At 49.3% G+C, this 16,139-nt stretch overlaps 1 protein-coding gene across 4 annotated transcripts in view; it reads right to left on the bottom strand.

The window, feature by feature from the left end:
* Nucleotides 1–8,761: 8,761 nt before the first annotated feature.
* The window catches only part of SLC29A3 (solute carrier family 29 member 3), a 42,568-nt gene continuing 35,190 nt past the window's right edge, over nucleotides 8,762–16,139 (bottom strand). For all 4 annotated transcript variants that reach the window (XM_036928486.2, XM_036928482.2, XM_036928484.2 and 1 more), the window contains one exon: nucleotides 8,762–11,429. In XM_036928486.2, the coding sequence (XP_036784381.2) occupies nucleotides 10,781–11,429 (649 nt within the window). In that variant the 3' untranslated portion in view covers nucleotides 8,762–10,780. The remainder of the gene's footprint in view (nucleotides 11,430–16,139) is intronic.

Below are 16,139 nucleotides of genomic sequence, written 5' to 3'. Positions count from 1 at the left end.
AAATGATGAACTTGAATGATATTTACCACCTCCAAGTAATACCTATATATTTTTAAATAAATATTCTTTAATTCAGTTGCTTTATTTACATTTACTTTAAAGAGTAAAATTCAGTTGCTTTATTTACATTTACTTTAAAGAGTAATGGAAAACCAGTTTCACATGTCATAAACAGAAGAAACCACAAAAAAGAAATACAAATAAAAGCAAAACATTCTTCCCACTTATAGCAGGCAAGACCTTGATCTCATTTTGTTAAAAAGGGAGAATAGCAAGTTTTAGCAAGGTGTTGAAGACATTTAAGCACCGAACTGAGCATTTCTCCCATGGGTGATCAGGATTGACAGAGGCAAAAAGAGAAGAACCAAAAGCATGCTGAGATTCTGTGCTCCGTGCCATGGACAGAGCGCATCAAGTCACCCAGGACTTTTGAAACTTGGAGAAACCATGGCCGAGACAGTCCGTGGGGTTTTCCAATATCCAGTATTTGCTCTGATTCTCATAGGGTCTGTGGGGCAGGTAGGGAGCAGGTGGTACCCCTTAATGAGCCCACTCACACCGTTCCTTCTCCACAAAGAGCTGCCTTGGGCACGGGTGAGATGAAGAGCTGTGCCACAGCATCTGCTGTGGACCAAAAATGCCTCAACCGCTGCTGCTGATCCTTCCCAGGACTGCAGGAGCCAAGGGGGAGAGGGTGGCTACTTTCCGTCTTCCCTTCTGGGGAAGGGAAGACTTAACTCACAGAGGCAAGCAACCCCATTTCTGGATCAGAGTCTGGACTGCCAAGGGTGTCACATAGGAAGGGGATATTGGGGAATGGTTTTATATGGAGCAAAACATGGATGATGACACCATCAGCAGCAACTAAGAAAGAGGAGAAGCTGAAGGGGCCTCAGCTCGTGGTAGGAAGTGGCCACTACCTTAACCAACTTTCCCCTTTACCAACTGAGGACCTGCACCATCCCAGGATGGAGATGGGGGAGGACCAGGCAGTACCACTCTTCCAACGGTTGCTCCCAACACCAAAATCTAGGCTTCTGGGGCCTCTCCCACCCCCCAGGAGAGGGCCTGTGGCTTTTCTTTGCATTGTCCAGTCACCATGGCTTAGGGGTTACCATAGTAGCTGCTGCATGGAAATCTATCTTCTCGCCCTGAAGTAGCACAGACACCCACTGTCTGGAAACTGCTTAGGAGGCAAAACAGAGGCCAGCTTTCAACTGGGGAGGATCCACGGTCCCTGCCTGTGGTCTGTCCTATGTGTCTCTAAGGGGGTGAGAACTGGTTTAAGAAGAGAGCCTTGGAAATCTCAACAGATTTCTCCTAATTCTGGCTACATTTCCAAATAAGGCACAATTTTGAAAATTTAGGAAGACAGAGGAGAGGAAATAAGAGAAGAGGAACAGATAAAGAGAAAAGAAGAGGTCTACTGGCTCAAAGGAAGTGAAGTTCTAATTATAAAGAAGAACATTTGTAGGCCCAGAGAAAGATTACAAATGGAGACCCTTGTGCTATGTTACTCAGTATGTAAATCATAAATCAAGAAACAAATTTAAGTAAACTATGTTCTTCCTTCTACCTTGACACACATTGCTGTATAAAAACAGCGAAGGTTGCGTTTGAATCTGGAATTCTCTGACTTCTTAGTTTTGCTCTGGAATGTGATGGCTCAGTCCCACATCTAGCTGGGTCTCCTATGCACAAGCCTGTACACCCCAACTGCTCTGTTCCAACTCAGCACCACTGGCACATAGTCACACCATGAGCCAGAAGTGCCTTGAGCAGCCTGCCCTTAGGGGGCTGGACCTAGGAAAGAGTATGCCCAGGCCCTGGCTGCAAGTTTAGGCTCATTTAGGCAGGATTTGGGAGACCTAGGTACCCAGGGCATGGTTCAGAAGGAGGAAAGGGTATGAGCTCCAGGCTTTCATGTCCCCTTAGAACTACAGACTTCTTGCCTGGTGGGATGGTGTACACATGGGTCTATGGGCAGTTGAATGATAATAACAGAAGCTAGTGTCTTGCATGCCTTTAGCAGTTTACAAGGTTCTCTTGACTTGGTCAGCATTTTGAGACATGTAAGATTAATACCCCCCATTTTATAGGTGAGGACACTGAGGCTCAGAGAGGTTAGTGAACTTCCCCAAAGTCCCCTGGTTATCAGCCCTGTACCGTGGCTCTCCCCTGTTTCAAGAGCTGAGGTAGCTGGTCCTTACCCAACAGGGCAGACAGCCTGAGAGACTTGAGCAGCAAAGAGCAAGGAATGGGAAATTTCCTGACATCCTCAAAGAGGCCTTGTGCCAGCCATTAAATACCAACTGGGGTAGCACCAATGGGCCTGGCACATTTGGCATTTGTCCCCTTCTGTTCCCTTCTCACAGAGCTTTGTGAGCAGAAGCAAGCCATACACAGCTGTCTTCTGAGAGACAACTCTGATAAAGCAAGGCTAGACTTCTGCATTCTTACCTCACAAAATATTATAAGAAAATGCAGTCGACTCAGTTTCTGTTCAGTGGCTGTTTGGTAATGGCTCATTTCCCTCTCTGAGTCTCAGCAAAGACTCAGCAAAATGAAAACAGTTGCCTCCACCTCAGCAGCTAATGAGCCCAGAGAACAGGTAGGAGGTGTGCCCTGCCCCTGGCGGGAGGCAGTCCTGCACCCCCACTGCAGCTCCCCAGCTGCAGGAGGCATGAGACCATAGCTCCTCCAGCTTGTCAAGGCCAAGCAGCGGGCTGGGGCCTGTGAGCTCCTCAGGCCTCACTCTTTCTCACTCCCTCCTCTCTCTCTCCTCCCTCCTGAATATTAATGGTGAAGGGAGCAGGTGGGAGAGGTGCAGCCAAGGAGTAAAGCCACTGGGTGCCAACCTTGGGGGCTGGAGAAGATAAGCTTGACACTTAAAATGCAAAAGCTCTGCCCGAATCTGTGATTGTTTGTAAGAAAAAATGAGTGAATGTCCACGTGCATTAGCTTCTTTAACAACTTCCCTTCTTTAACAACTGAGCCTTTGCCTGGAACAGGTGCAGATGGAGCCCTTGCTCCCTCTCCTTGGGCTGGGAGTGAGCTCCTGACAAGCCCTTTTCAGTCTTCGGTGGTCTAGCACAGTGGTTCTCCAAGTGGGGTTCCCGGATCAGCAGCAGCACCTCCAGGGAACTTGTTAAAAAGTGCAGATCCTCCTGCTGCACCCCTGACTGGCAGAAGCAGAAACTTGGGGTGGGGGTGGGGTTGGTGGGGGACAGCAATATGCATTTTGTTGAGCCCCCTGCATGATTCTGATGAAGGCTGCTGCCAGAGGAGCTGGAGTCCTGGAGTCAGACCTGGGCTTAAATCTCAGCTCTGGCACGTAGCAGTCGTGTGTCTGATTCTTCGTTTGGGCACTTGTGAAATGGGGATAATAATACTTCCTCATAGTGTGGCTGACTAAATTAAGTAAGATTATGCATTAACCTGCTTGGTTCATAGTGCTCAATAAGTCATAGTCCTTAGCTTTCTCTGGAAATCAGATTAGACAGGGTAACCTCAAGAAGGCCAGTGTGGAGATACTCACAGGCCAGCGTGTTGGGCCCTTTCAGATGTGCCGCCTCCAGCATCCTGTGTCCCATGACTGGTTCATAGCACTTGACCAGGCTGAAACTGTTGGCAGAGCTGGTTTATTTTCCAGCTTCTCTAAAGGGAGCCCTCCACCTCTGCGAGCAGCTTGCAGACTTCCTCTCTGCAGTGATTTCACTGGACAGAGGGACCTGTTGTGTTTGCAGGCAGAGGATCTGTAACTAATTATAGTGTCTGCCATTCTTCCTCATCTGAAATGGGGTGAGGGGAACTCCTGACCTGCCAACCTCACAGGGCAATGGGGAGAGGTCATGGTTTAGCATGGATGATGGGCGTTCTGTGGATTAAGTCGTGTAGACTTAATCGTCACAACAACTCCATGAGGGTAGGTACTCGGTCAACCCATTTGACAGATAAGGAAACTGAGACACAGAGAAGTTAAGACACTTGCCCAAAGCCACTGATAAGAGAGAGAGTCAGGATTCAAAATCAGGTAACCTGGCTCCAGAGTCAACTCCTCGGCACTATGCTCTGCACAAGGGCACCAATGCACCAGGGGCTCTGAAACCTTAGAACAAGGATCCCTTTGACTATCTGGAGAAAGCTATGGCTCCTCTGCCCAGGGGAAGCACACAAACTTCAGCACACGTTCTCAGGGTCCCAGGAAGCTCTCACTCCATCCACCCAGGGATCCCTGAGTAAGACCTGGGTAAGGCCCTTTGAAGAAAATAGACAGGCTAGAAGTGGTGCAGGGCCGTTAGCACACTGCCCTGTAAACTCCAGGGAGCGGCCTGGGGCCAGAGCAGCAGGAATGGAGGCTGTGGGGTAAGACTGTTGGGCAAAGGCCTCACATCCTTCTGTTGAGAGTGAAGTGTGTGAGAAGCGGGCTGGGAATGTGCGGCTGTTTCCAAAGTAGGAGCAGGACCGAGGGTGCTCAATCTCTCTGGGCCTCTGGAACTCAGTCCGGAAGAATCTGCTGGTTGGCTGGTGCCCACTGGTCTAGAGAACCCAAGTTGGACTTGGTGACCTCAGGACCCTTTCTAGCTCTAGGCATTTGCTTGATAAAGTCAGGGACAGGAGGTGTGGTCATCGGAGGACTTCATCCTCTGCTCAGTGCCTGGGAAGATGGGCCCCACCTGTGGTTCCTTGGCTCCCTGGAGAGGATACATGCAAGATGTCTGACAGGTAAGATCCATGCAGTGAAGCTCCTGTGCCATGTACTCTGTAAACCTTGTCCTTGGCTTGGTGAGCTTTATGTTCCAAGTGCCCATAAAGTCTGCAGTCTTGGTTACTGGAGACCAGTGACTCCACACCAAACACCACAGGGGCACGGAGGGCAGGCTGGTGACTGCTGTCACTCACACTAAACAGGTTAATCCAGCCCCCAGAAGGCTGCATGCTTCAGACCCTATCCTGCCCCCCAGCATGTGTCCCAGGGCTCCTCAGATCCACAGACCCCATAAGGCAGCAGGCTTTGGAGCCTCATAGCCCTGGTCTGAATTCCCATTCAGCATCTTACTGACTTAGCCCCTCTTAATTTCAGTTTCCTCCTCTGTGAAATGGGGGCAACAGCCCCATGGCATGGTTGCTGTACATGGGCACAGCCTAGCCCTGTAGGCGCTCAATAATCAGCACCCCCTTTCCTGTGATGCAGACCACGTCCTTGTCCAGCTACAGGAGCGGGGCCTGCTCAGCAGCTCTGGGCCAGGCCAGCGCCTTGCAGAACCTCGGTTAGAACTGTAGCCTCTGAAGTCGAAGCCCAGTATGGAAGCAGAGAAACACTTTGTTCGATGAAGCCCTCCCAAAGTTAAAGCCACCAAACCCTGCCTGGGGAAAACAAGGCAAAAGTGTCATCCTGTGGGCAAGAAATGCCTTCCCAGCTGCCTCCATCAAAAGATGGTTAGGTGAAGCAGGTAGATGAGGAAAGAAGGGAAGGAAAGCAGCTGTACCTTAAAGACAGACCCGGCGGCCGCAGCTGGAATCTTTAGGGACCACCTCTCACTTGGGAGACTGAAATGATTCCTCTCATTCCCATTCACAGAGCCCCCTGCATCCTAGAGCTGTGGGGGCGACCCCAGACTCTCAGCCCAACCTCGTCTCCTCTTTTGGCTCCCCTCCTCCGTTTTCATCCTTTCTCTTCTCTTCTTCCTCCCCTCACCTCCCTGCAGCTTTTTAAAAAGACTCTGTTGGCCACCACTGTGGGCAGCACTTGGAGTTGTGGGCAGGGGAGGGCCCTGGCATCTGGGATCAGGGGGCAAGACCAGAACCCAGCGAGGGAGGGAAACAAGGACATGTCCACACTGACAGTTTAGAATCAGGTAAACCAGGCGATTCTAAAGATAGAGGCTTCCAGGAGCTGGTGATTAGCAGTGATCACACACCAGGCTCAATATGAAATATTTTGTATGCATTACCAGTGTACCAACCAGATATGAGGCTGGTACTAGAATCACCCTTATTGTCATATGAGAAAATGGAGTCAGATTGAACTTACCTGTGGTCAAGCAGCTAGGAAGTGGTGAGGACTCAAACCTAGGCAGTCTGGCTCCAGAGCCGACTCTTGGCACCACTGTGGGACACAATCAGTTTCTAAAGGAATCTGTGTACTTGGCCATGTATTCATGATGGAGGCAGGACAGGGGATGGGGTGTCCATTTTTCCAGCTGAGGCTTAGAAAAAAAGTGAAGTGGCTAGCACTAAGGTCAACGTGAGGGACAGAGCTTGGTCTGGGGACTCAGTAGTCCCAGCTTTCTGCCTCATGCTCCCCACACCCAGGTCAGACCTGTCTGAGCAGGAACCAGGCAGAGGTCCAGGCATCAAATAGCAGGCATCAGAACTGGAGGTGTTGGTCTGGACAGGCAGTGGGGTTGGGAGCCAGGCAAGGGGCGGGTACTGAAAGAGGGTCTAGGGTGTGACCTGTCAAGAAGTTGGGTGCTGACTGTCCAGACAGTAGCAAAACACTGGAGAAAAACACATTTGCTGGGGATCTGCTATATGCCATGTACTTCTACCTACAATATTAGGGCTTATTTAATCCTTACAACAGCCCTCAAAGGTTCTCATTTTAGACATGAGAAAGTGGCTGCATCAAGTACACAGCTAGGACACGGCAGGACCAGAATTCCAACCTTGGTCTGGGTTCCTGAAGCTTCTAGCCGTCTACTCCTCAACCCCACACTGTGGGCCTGCAGATCCCTCTAACTGCCAGTGGAGGGCAGGAACTGTTCTTGGGTGCACAGGGCCAGTGGGTCAGCTGATGAGTCTTGTGGGACAGAAAGCACAACCATATTCATCACTGTCTTATGGGGTCAAGCCCAAGGCAGCCTGAAACTGAGGTCATCTCTCAGGCTGAGGCTGCCTTCCCATCTAAACAGTGTGGCCAAAGCATGGGTGGGAGCAGAGGGTGGGCACTGTGCCCTGGGTCATCCTGCTACCAATGCTGTGAGCCCTGGTGCAGCTCTGCCATGTGGGCTGGGGAGTGGGCATGACTGAGTCCACCAGGCTGGCTCCATGGCACAGCAGACAGGCACAACTTTTGATTCTTATCGTCCCCTTTGCAGATGAGGAAGTGAGATTCTAGAAAGCTGTGGGGCTGGAGCAAGGCTTCCTGACTCCCAAACTACATTCTGTGTCCTATAACCCAGAGACATACATGTCCAGAGACAGGTCCACCCGTGCTGGGGTGACCTCAGCCACAGGAGCTGGTGGGGGAGGAGGGGATGTAGGAGGAAGAGGGCAGGGGCTGGGGACTGGACTGGACAGGCCAAGGCCTGAAAGCAGCCCAAGAGCCTGTGCCAGCATCCAGATCCATGGGGGCCAGTCCAGCAGGGTATCTAGCCAGCTGCACTGCTCAAATCAGCTAGACCAGGGCTACTGGCAAGGTTCTGGGCAATCCATCTACTCGCACAACATTCCAGCCAAGTCACAGAGTGAGGAATAGGGGCAAGGAGATTGGCAAGTTTCAACCAGGGGAGCAAGAGGGCTGGTAGGTAAGGACCCCCGAGTTTAATTGGACCTAGGCTTGATTCTTGCCTAGGCCACTTAGTACTTGGGTAAGTTACTTAACCTCTTTGAGCTTCTACAGATGGAGGAATAATGCAGGTAAAACACCCGGCATAGGGTAGCACTGGGCCAGCAGTCTGGGCAGCTGACGGAAATGCTGCCCTAGACCCTGGGTTTGTGGCCACATGACTACTCCCAGCCTCCACCTGCTGGTGGGGCTGAAATTCCTTCTGGGATCTGCCAGAGTCAGAACTGAACTGGGAACTGGGCTGACCTCAGCAGTGGGTGGAGGGCAGCAGTACCTTGGGCCCCGGGCAAAACTGGCCCTGACGATGCCACCAAGGAAGTGACGATGGTGAGCTAGATACTCAACGCTTTCACTCAGAAAGCCCACAGAGTTGAGATACGCACTGGGCTTTAGCCTCCACTGGAATGAAATCTCTCAACCACGTTTTGGTCCTCTGTCTTCTACTTGGAGTTTTTTGTAAAAGCTGGGGTCCTGCGGTGACCAAGCTGGAGGCCCCAAATCTTTTGTAGGGAGCACTGGGCTGAAGACAGCAGAATGAAAGGTCTTTGCTAATAATATCCACCCCTGGCTCAGGTCCCTTCACATAGCAACAGGCATTTTCTTAGAAGTACCTGTCACCCACTAGCTGAAGAGTCAACTAATTTGGCTGCCTCTGGCTTTCTTTGTTGAACAAAAGGAGGAAAATGACAATGTGTAGAGTCTGGAAATACACAATGGCATGCACTAAAAACTGCCGCTTGGGATTAACTTAGAGGACTCTGGGACAAAGGCAACTTCTTGGGACACCCTCCACCCCCGCTCTGATGCTGGAAAATTCTCTTCTCTTTAATAAGTTTTTTTCACTCCCCAAAACATGTGAGCTGGTTCCACAAGCCTGCTGAGGTCACAGGAGACTTGAGACCCCAAGCAGCCCACAAGCTATTACAGTGACAGGGACAAGGAGGCCTGCACGCCACAGGTCACCCCTCTGCCTAGAGATATATTTTTATTTTCCTTCCTTCCTCCCTGGGAAGGAATGCTCCTCTGGGAGGTGCCCACTAAGGTGAGCAACAAAGAACAGCGGGCAAAAGCTTGGATAATCGCCCCACCAGCCAAGCGGCAGGCTCCTCCCGGGTAAGGACCGCCCTCCTCCCCTGTGAAGCTGGCGCTGGCTAGCGGTCATCCCCTGGCTCGCCCTGCACTTCGTCATCTCGGCCGGCCACCCTCTTCCCCCTTCACATCAATTTCAAAGCAGTCATTTCACTAACAGGGAGCCTATTCTTCTTCTGAAAGCTAGCCCCCTTCAATGGAGCTTGTGAGACCCCCACTACTGCTTCTCCATTAGCTCCAGGGTGGTCCGCATCTCCAAGCTCAGAGCTGCTGTTTTACCTTAAACCAGACATGCTGCCAATTTGAAAATACCTGAGGTTGTGATGAGTCACCAGCCAGACTGATGCCCCAAATGATCACCAGCATTAAAGGCAGTGAAAAACACCAAGGGATAGATTTCAGCCTTCTACATGGGGAGGGGATAGGGGAAAAAATTTATTTTTAAAATTAAATTTTTTTTTTAGTTATCAAGTTTCAGAAAACCTTTCAAGTGTATCCTTTTCAATTCTCTGGCTAAAGAGAGGGAGTGTGTACTGGCTTGAGACATGGGGCACATAAGCTGTGGCCGCTGGGTGGATTACTGCCTGCCTCCAGTTTAGTCAGCTGCCTGCAGGACGCCAGGGAGCCAGTGCTCCTCAGAGAAGGAGCAGGCTGATTCACGGCTCCTGGGGTGGCCACTTCTTCGGGACATGCTCTGACCTTTGTGCTCGCCTCTTGAGAAACTACTCCTGGTCTGATCTAGTCCCCTTCTCTCTTGATTCCCAAGCCAGTCTGCTTCCCCAGGGAATAGCCCTGCAGAAGTCTTCAAGGAACCTGAAAAAATATAAATTACTACTCATGTCCCACGATCACAATTGTGTGGGGGCCAGAGAACCCAAGGGTCGTCTTTCGAAACAACAGCTTCAAAATACATACAATACCCAGAGCAAACCAGGACAGAGCAACACCTCATTCTGCCGTCCAAAGCTTCAAGTTCTCCTGATGTTCATATTGAATAAATCTATGAAAGGGAAGGGCCAGAGGCCCCTGTCTAGACACCTTCTGCCCGTCCCATTCACCCTCCGTCCTCTCTACCTGCTCCTTGGCTGTAGCTCAGTCTACAGGAACCAGAGGAGTTCAGAGGGAATGAATATACCTCTTGTGCGTCACAGTGGCCTGGATGTACCCCTGCCCCTTTAGGCCTGGAATAGAATGGCCTTACTATTTCTGCAATATAATGTACAACCCCTTAGGGCTCCCATATCCACTCTTCAAATATCCTCAATTTACCTAATTTGAGTATGCTGTTTCCTGTCAAGACCCTGACTAAGACAGCCACCAATAAGGCCTTCATTAAATGCCCAAGGATTTATTATACCCTTGAACCAATGGCTTTAACATGTTGTAAGCATGGACACGTAAAGACCCCACCCTGACGTAGGCCATAGACCACTTAAATGATCCCCATTTGAAAACCCAGGCCTGACATACTCAGTCCCTAGGTACCAGGAAGTCTTCTAGAGTCCAAGTTTGGGGAATGAGGGTTTCCAGAGGACTTGTCTTTCTGGGGTTCCCAGTCTGGTTTGTGGGTGCTCTTTCACCCACAGAAAGCAGGGGTCTGCCCAGGCTTTGGGCTGGAGGCTGAGGACTGGCCATTCCAAGAAGATTCCACTCCAGAGGGACTCCCTTCAGGTAGGGAGGGCTGAGAATTCTCACATCTTGCAGTCAGCTGGAAGAAGAAAGCCTGGGAGAAGGCAAAAGGCAGGTGGCTGGGTCTTGGCACTGGCACTGTAACAATTCAGAGTTAACACTGGCAGCACAGCTCCAAAGAGGTTACCAAGAAAGGCGAAATGCCCCCACCCCCTTGGAAAGCTCACCCCACTTTGTAACTGTGTAACTATTATAACTGCATCTTACTCAGATGTCTTTCCCCTTTTTCAGCCTCGAGAGTGTCTGTTAAGGTGTCTGGAATGTCTGGGATGAGGTCCGGGGATGGGGGGCTCTGCTCTCTGCACTAGGCCCAGCTCCAGCCCTTCCTGCAGGCTGCCTGAGCCCTCCTGGCACTTCTTCCACATCTCAACATTGCACAGCACGAGGCCTAGCATGCACAGCATGGCACTGACATTCTTGCCACCGCCCCTTCTAAATGAGGTGCATGAGCAGGGCAGAGCCGGCTGAGCCGAGTACCAAGCCCATGCACACGTAAAAGGACATCACCACCCCTGTGGCCTCGGCCAGCTCCCTGGGCACAATCTTGGGCCCATAGATGAGAGCCAGCGTGCTGAGGTAGCCGTTGCTGAGTCCCAGCAGGGAGATAAAGAGCACTGGGTAGATGTCGGACTGGAAGACCACTGTTCGCAGGTGGATGCGGGGATGGTAGTTGCAGAACACGAAGAGAGGGACGAGGCAGGTCCGGAGGAGCACAAGCCCAAGGAGAACCTTACTTCTGGGCCCTGGCACCTGGATCCAGGCTGTGATCTGCCGGCCACACAGGTCAGCAAAGTTGTACAGGAGAAAGGTGGTGAGGGGGACAAAGAACTTGGTGGTCCACAGAGAGCCCGAATCCTTGCTGAGGGACTCAATGTTGGTGGAGATGGCGGGGAAGATGAGGCTGGTGATGAAGAAAAGGTAGATGATGCAAAAGCCCAGGCTGGCTGTCTTCTTCAGGATGGGGCAGAGGGGTGGTACTGGGGAGTGACTAGGAGCCACCAGACGGGCATTGGGAGAGTCCTGGGGTGGCTGCTCTTCACCAGAAAACACGTGGGCTGGGCAAACAGGCCTCATGTAGTACCTGTAGATGGAGAGGGCATGTGGTCAGAGCACCCCAGGAAGCAGGATCACTTGGATTTCCTGGGACAGGGCTGGGGGGATACTTGTAGGCCTAGCATTTAAAGTGTAAGCCCCCAGTGGCCCGCAGCCCTGGGATGCCCTCCGATGACATGTATGTTGTGGGGTGGCCAGAGGGAGAAGCCTGCACAGGCACTAGCCTGCCTGCCCAGCACTGCCTGAGAGGCTGGACTCCAGTCTGTGGTGGTGGCAGTGCCAGGAGCTGGGACAGAGGAAGCGGGCACTGACCACCGTGTGGCAAGCCTGGGTTCTAGTCTTGGCTCACTTGTTTTTGTTTTGTTTCTTTGAGTGGTGGAGACTGAGATAAAATAGCATTTAAAAATAGAAATTTCTAAAATTATATATATAATAGATGCTTGAGGCAATGAACCCAAATAATACTTAAGAGGAATGATGTAATAGAAAGAGAATTCCCACCTCTGGTCTCCTTAGAGGGACTGATCATTAAATATCTGGTGTGTATCGTTCCATGCGCATGCAAACACTCCCCGCACACACACACACATGTATATTTCTTAAGCAAAAATGGGGTCAAACTGTACACATTGTAAAACTTTCTGCAACAGTACATATACTTCCTAAATCTATCATACATAATACATTACATAACTGCCTAAATACATGCATAACCATTGTACATAAATGTACACACATAATTGCCTAAAGTACAGTATCTCGTGGCCACAGGGACACGTGGCTCTGTGTCTCTACTGCGTCCCTGCATCGTATTTCACTGGATGAACCTTCAGTTTCACTGCTTCCCCACTGGTGGACATTCAGGTTTCTCTCCTATAAGAAATGGTGCAATGACCATCCCTATACATAGTTCCTTGCACATGTATACTAGTATTTCAATAGGGCAGATTTCTAGAAGAGGAATGGCTGAATCAAAAGGGTTGTAGCTTTAAAATTTGTATATATAGATTGATAAACTGCTCTTCAAATAAGTAGGACAAATTTATCTCTGCTCTATTCATACAGCCACCCTAATTAAAGTAACCAAACCTTTTAATCTCTATGAGAGCAGCTGTTTCAAAACACTGACTACAATTTAATAATCATTGTGTTAGCTCACTGGTTTATCATCTGTCCCTTCAATAGAAGACAGCTCCCTGGGACAAGGACCACAATGGGCTGTTTCCAGCTAAATCTCTTAGGCACTGGATAGCCCTTTAAAGCACAATTGCTGAAAAAACTGCTAAGCCTATCCCCCATATCCTCAATACTGAATATTATCAGTCTTTTCAATTTCTGCTACTATGACCAGAACAGAAAAGGCTTGGGTCACTTTAACTTGCTGTGTGACCTTGCCTGAGTCACTCAACCTCTCTGGGTTTCCTGTGTCTGAAAACCAGGAGACATAGGCTGAACTGTATTAACATACCTCAAACAGAAGGCCTGGTGTGGGGGTGGGAGAACAGTAGTTTAATGACAGCTAAGTTTCAGTTTCAGTCTTACTTCTGCCTGCTCGTGTGACCTTAGGCCAGGTACTCCTCTCTCTGGGCCTCCGTTTCCTCCTGTGTTAAATGGAGGGATTCTGCAGCTGTGAGCTTTTGCAATCCCTGCCAGTCTTTCCATCCTAAGAGCCTCCAGATAGCAAGTGAGTCAGTGGGAGGATTCTTTCCCAGAATCACTTTCCATGTAAGGCTGAGCAGGGCACTTCAGCCTTGAACTCTGTCTTGTTTCACAATCACTATTTGGGGAGAGGAATATTCTTACTTCCCCCTTTATTCAGCATCAGGTCCCTGCCTTAAGTCTGCTCTGATGAAGCTCCCCACCAAGTTCCTCTGGTCAAAGCTCTTCCTCCTAAGTTCTTCAAACCTGTCTCACGTCACCCTACCTTGGTCAGCAGCTTCGGAAGCTGCCTGAGGCTCAGATCTTCCAGGGTGGGATGAGGCAGCCCAGCCCAGCCCTCCTGGGTGTAGCCCCTGTGGGGTCTCTTTGAAGTAAGATTTAGTCTGAGCAGCGCTGGGAGTGTATATAGCTCTCTCTGAAGCTCTATCCTCAGTGGAGCTCTTGTAAACCTGGAAGTCTTGATCAAAGTTTTAATCAACAAAGAAACAGAAGCTTCCATGGGATGATACGACCCTGGGTGTTCTCTGTCCACATGTGCAGCTGGAAAGGACTTTCAGCTTTCCTACCACTTCCCTACTGATGGACATGATCCAGTGAGACTGGAAACTAGAGTGACCCACCGTCCTGGTTTGCCTAAGACTGCCCTGGTTTTAGTACTGAAAGCCCCTCGTCCTGGGAACCCCTTCAGCCCCAGTCAAGCAGGGAAGGTTGGCCGCTGCACTGGAAACAGACCCGTGCAAAGTATGCTGAAACAGGACACAGGGAGACAGCAGGATTGCTGGGGACCTCCTACCTGCTGACCACTCAGTGACTCAACAGTGATTTAATCAGCAGCAATAAGGCAGTGTGTGGGGTGCAATGAGCCAGCCAGGCCCCAGGTATCACAGGGACATTGTCATGTAGCACAACTGGGCAATTTTTGATGCCAGCCCTTAAGAGGCAAGGGAGGGGATGGACAGGCTCACAGGTCTGCAGCCACCTGCGATATTGGGGGTGGGGGGCATGGTGTCAAGTTGCTCAGTCTCCTTTTATCCTCCTGAGGCCACTGAGGCCAGCTAAAGTTCTAACAATTGTCCAACTGGGGAAAGCTACCTGCACTGGTGGAATAGGGGTTCTGGTAAAGGCAGGGGTTCTGGGGATTAACAAAGTGACTCTCTCACAGGGACAGGAGGAATAAATGGTAAGGGAAGACCCTCGGAGTCCCAAGCCAGTGATGCAGCACGATACCTGATCTTTCAGCTCTGGAAACAGCTCCAGGTTCAAATCCCTGCCTATGACTCACCAGGTGAACAACCTCGGAATGTGTGTTAATTCTCCAAGCCTCAGTTAGTTTTCCCATCTATAAAGTGGGAAAATACAGCAACAACTGCACAAGATCATCAAATATAATAAATGAAAAAACTACTTAGCTCAGTGCTGCCATAGAAAATAGGTTCCCATGGAAAAGCACAGAGCCAGGACCCAATCTCTCCCCAGCTCTGCCAGTTCGCACACTGTGGGAACACAGGCTGATCACTTGGCTGTCTCTGTCTCAGTTTCTTCACCTCTAAAATGGGGAAAATAATTCCTCCCTTTCCTCCATCAACCAAGATAATAGGTATGAAAATGCTTTGAAAATAATAAAATGCAAGAAAAAAGTCAAGGGCTGTTTTTTTAAAAAGCAGCAGGAAGAAAGGAGAAATATGACAGAGAGACTAAAGTAAGAAAAGAGGCCCAAGGGGTACAGAAGCCCTGAGAGGCAATGGATAAAAACACAGGTTTGAAGAATAAAGTAGGGGGGATCTCGCTCCCCAACTTCAAGCTCTACTACAAAGCCACAGTAATCAAGACAGTTTGGTATTGGCACAAGAATAGAGCCACAGACCAGTGGAACAGAATAGAGACTCCAGACATTAACCCAAACATATATGGTCAATTAATATATGATAAGGGAGCCATGGACATACAATGGGGAAATGACAGTCTCTTCAACAGGTGGTGCTGGCAAGACTGGACAGCTACATGTAAGAGAATGAAACTGGATCACTGTCTAACCCCATACACAAAAGTAAACTCCAAATGGATCAAAGACCTGAATGTAAGTCATGAAACCATAAAACTCTTAGAAAAAAACATAGGCAAAAATCTCTTGGACATAAACATGAGCAACTTCTTCATGAACATATCTCCCCAGGCAAGGGAAACAAAGCAAAAATGAACAAGTGGGACTCTATCAAGCTGAAAAGCTTCTGTACAGCAAAGGACAACATCAATAGAACAAAAAGGTACCCTACAGTATGGGAGAATATATTCATAAATGACAGATCCGATAAAGGGTTGACATCCAAAATACACAAAGAGCTCACGCACCTCAACAAACAAAAAGCAAATAATCCAATTAAAAAATGGGCAGAGGAGCTGAACAGACACTTCTCCAAAGAAGAAATTCAGATGGCCAACAGACACATGAAAAGATGCTCCACATCGCTTGTCATCAGAGAAATGCAAATTAAAACCACAATGAGATATCACCTCACACCAGTAAGGATTGCCACCATCCAAAAGACAAACAACAACAAATGTTGGTGAGGTTGTGAAGAAAGGGGAACCCTCCTACACTGCTGGTGGGAATGCAAATTAGTTCAACCATTGTGGAAAGCAGTATGGAGGTTCCTCAAAAAGCTCAAAATAGAAATACCATTTGACCCAGGAATTCCACTTCTAGGAATTTACCCTAAGAATGCAGCAGCCCAGTTTGAAAAAGACAGATGCACCCCTATGTTTATCGCAGCACTATTTACAATAGCTAAGGAATGGAAGCAACCTAAGTGTCCATCAATAGATGACTGGATAAAGAAGATGTGGTACATATACACAATGGAATATTATTCAGCCATAAGAAGAAAACAAATCCTACCATTTGCAACAACATGGATGGAGCTAGAGGGTATTATACTCAGTGAAATAAGCCAGGTGGGGTAAGACAAGTACCAAATGATTTCAGTCATATGTAGAGTATAAGAACAAAGAAAAACTGAAGGAACAAAACAGCAGCAGAATCACAGAACCCAAGAATGGACTAACGGTTACCAAAGGGAAA

Source organism: Manis pentadactyla, chromosome 8 (assembly GCF_030020395.1).
Source record: "Manis pentadactyla isolate mManPen7 chromosome 8, mManPen7.hap1, whole genome shotgun sequence".
NCBI lineage: Eukaryota > Metazoa > Chordata > Mammalia > Pholidota > Manidae > Manis > Manis pentadactyla.
The sequence above is the reverse complement of the archived record's forward strand: the minus strand, read 5'-3'. Positions and strand labels throughout refer to the sequence as shown.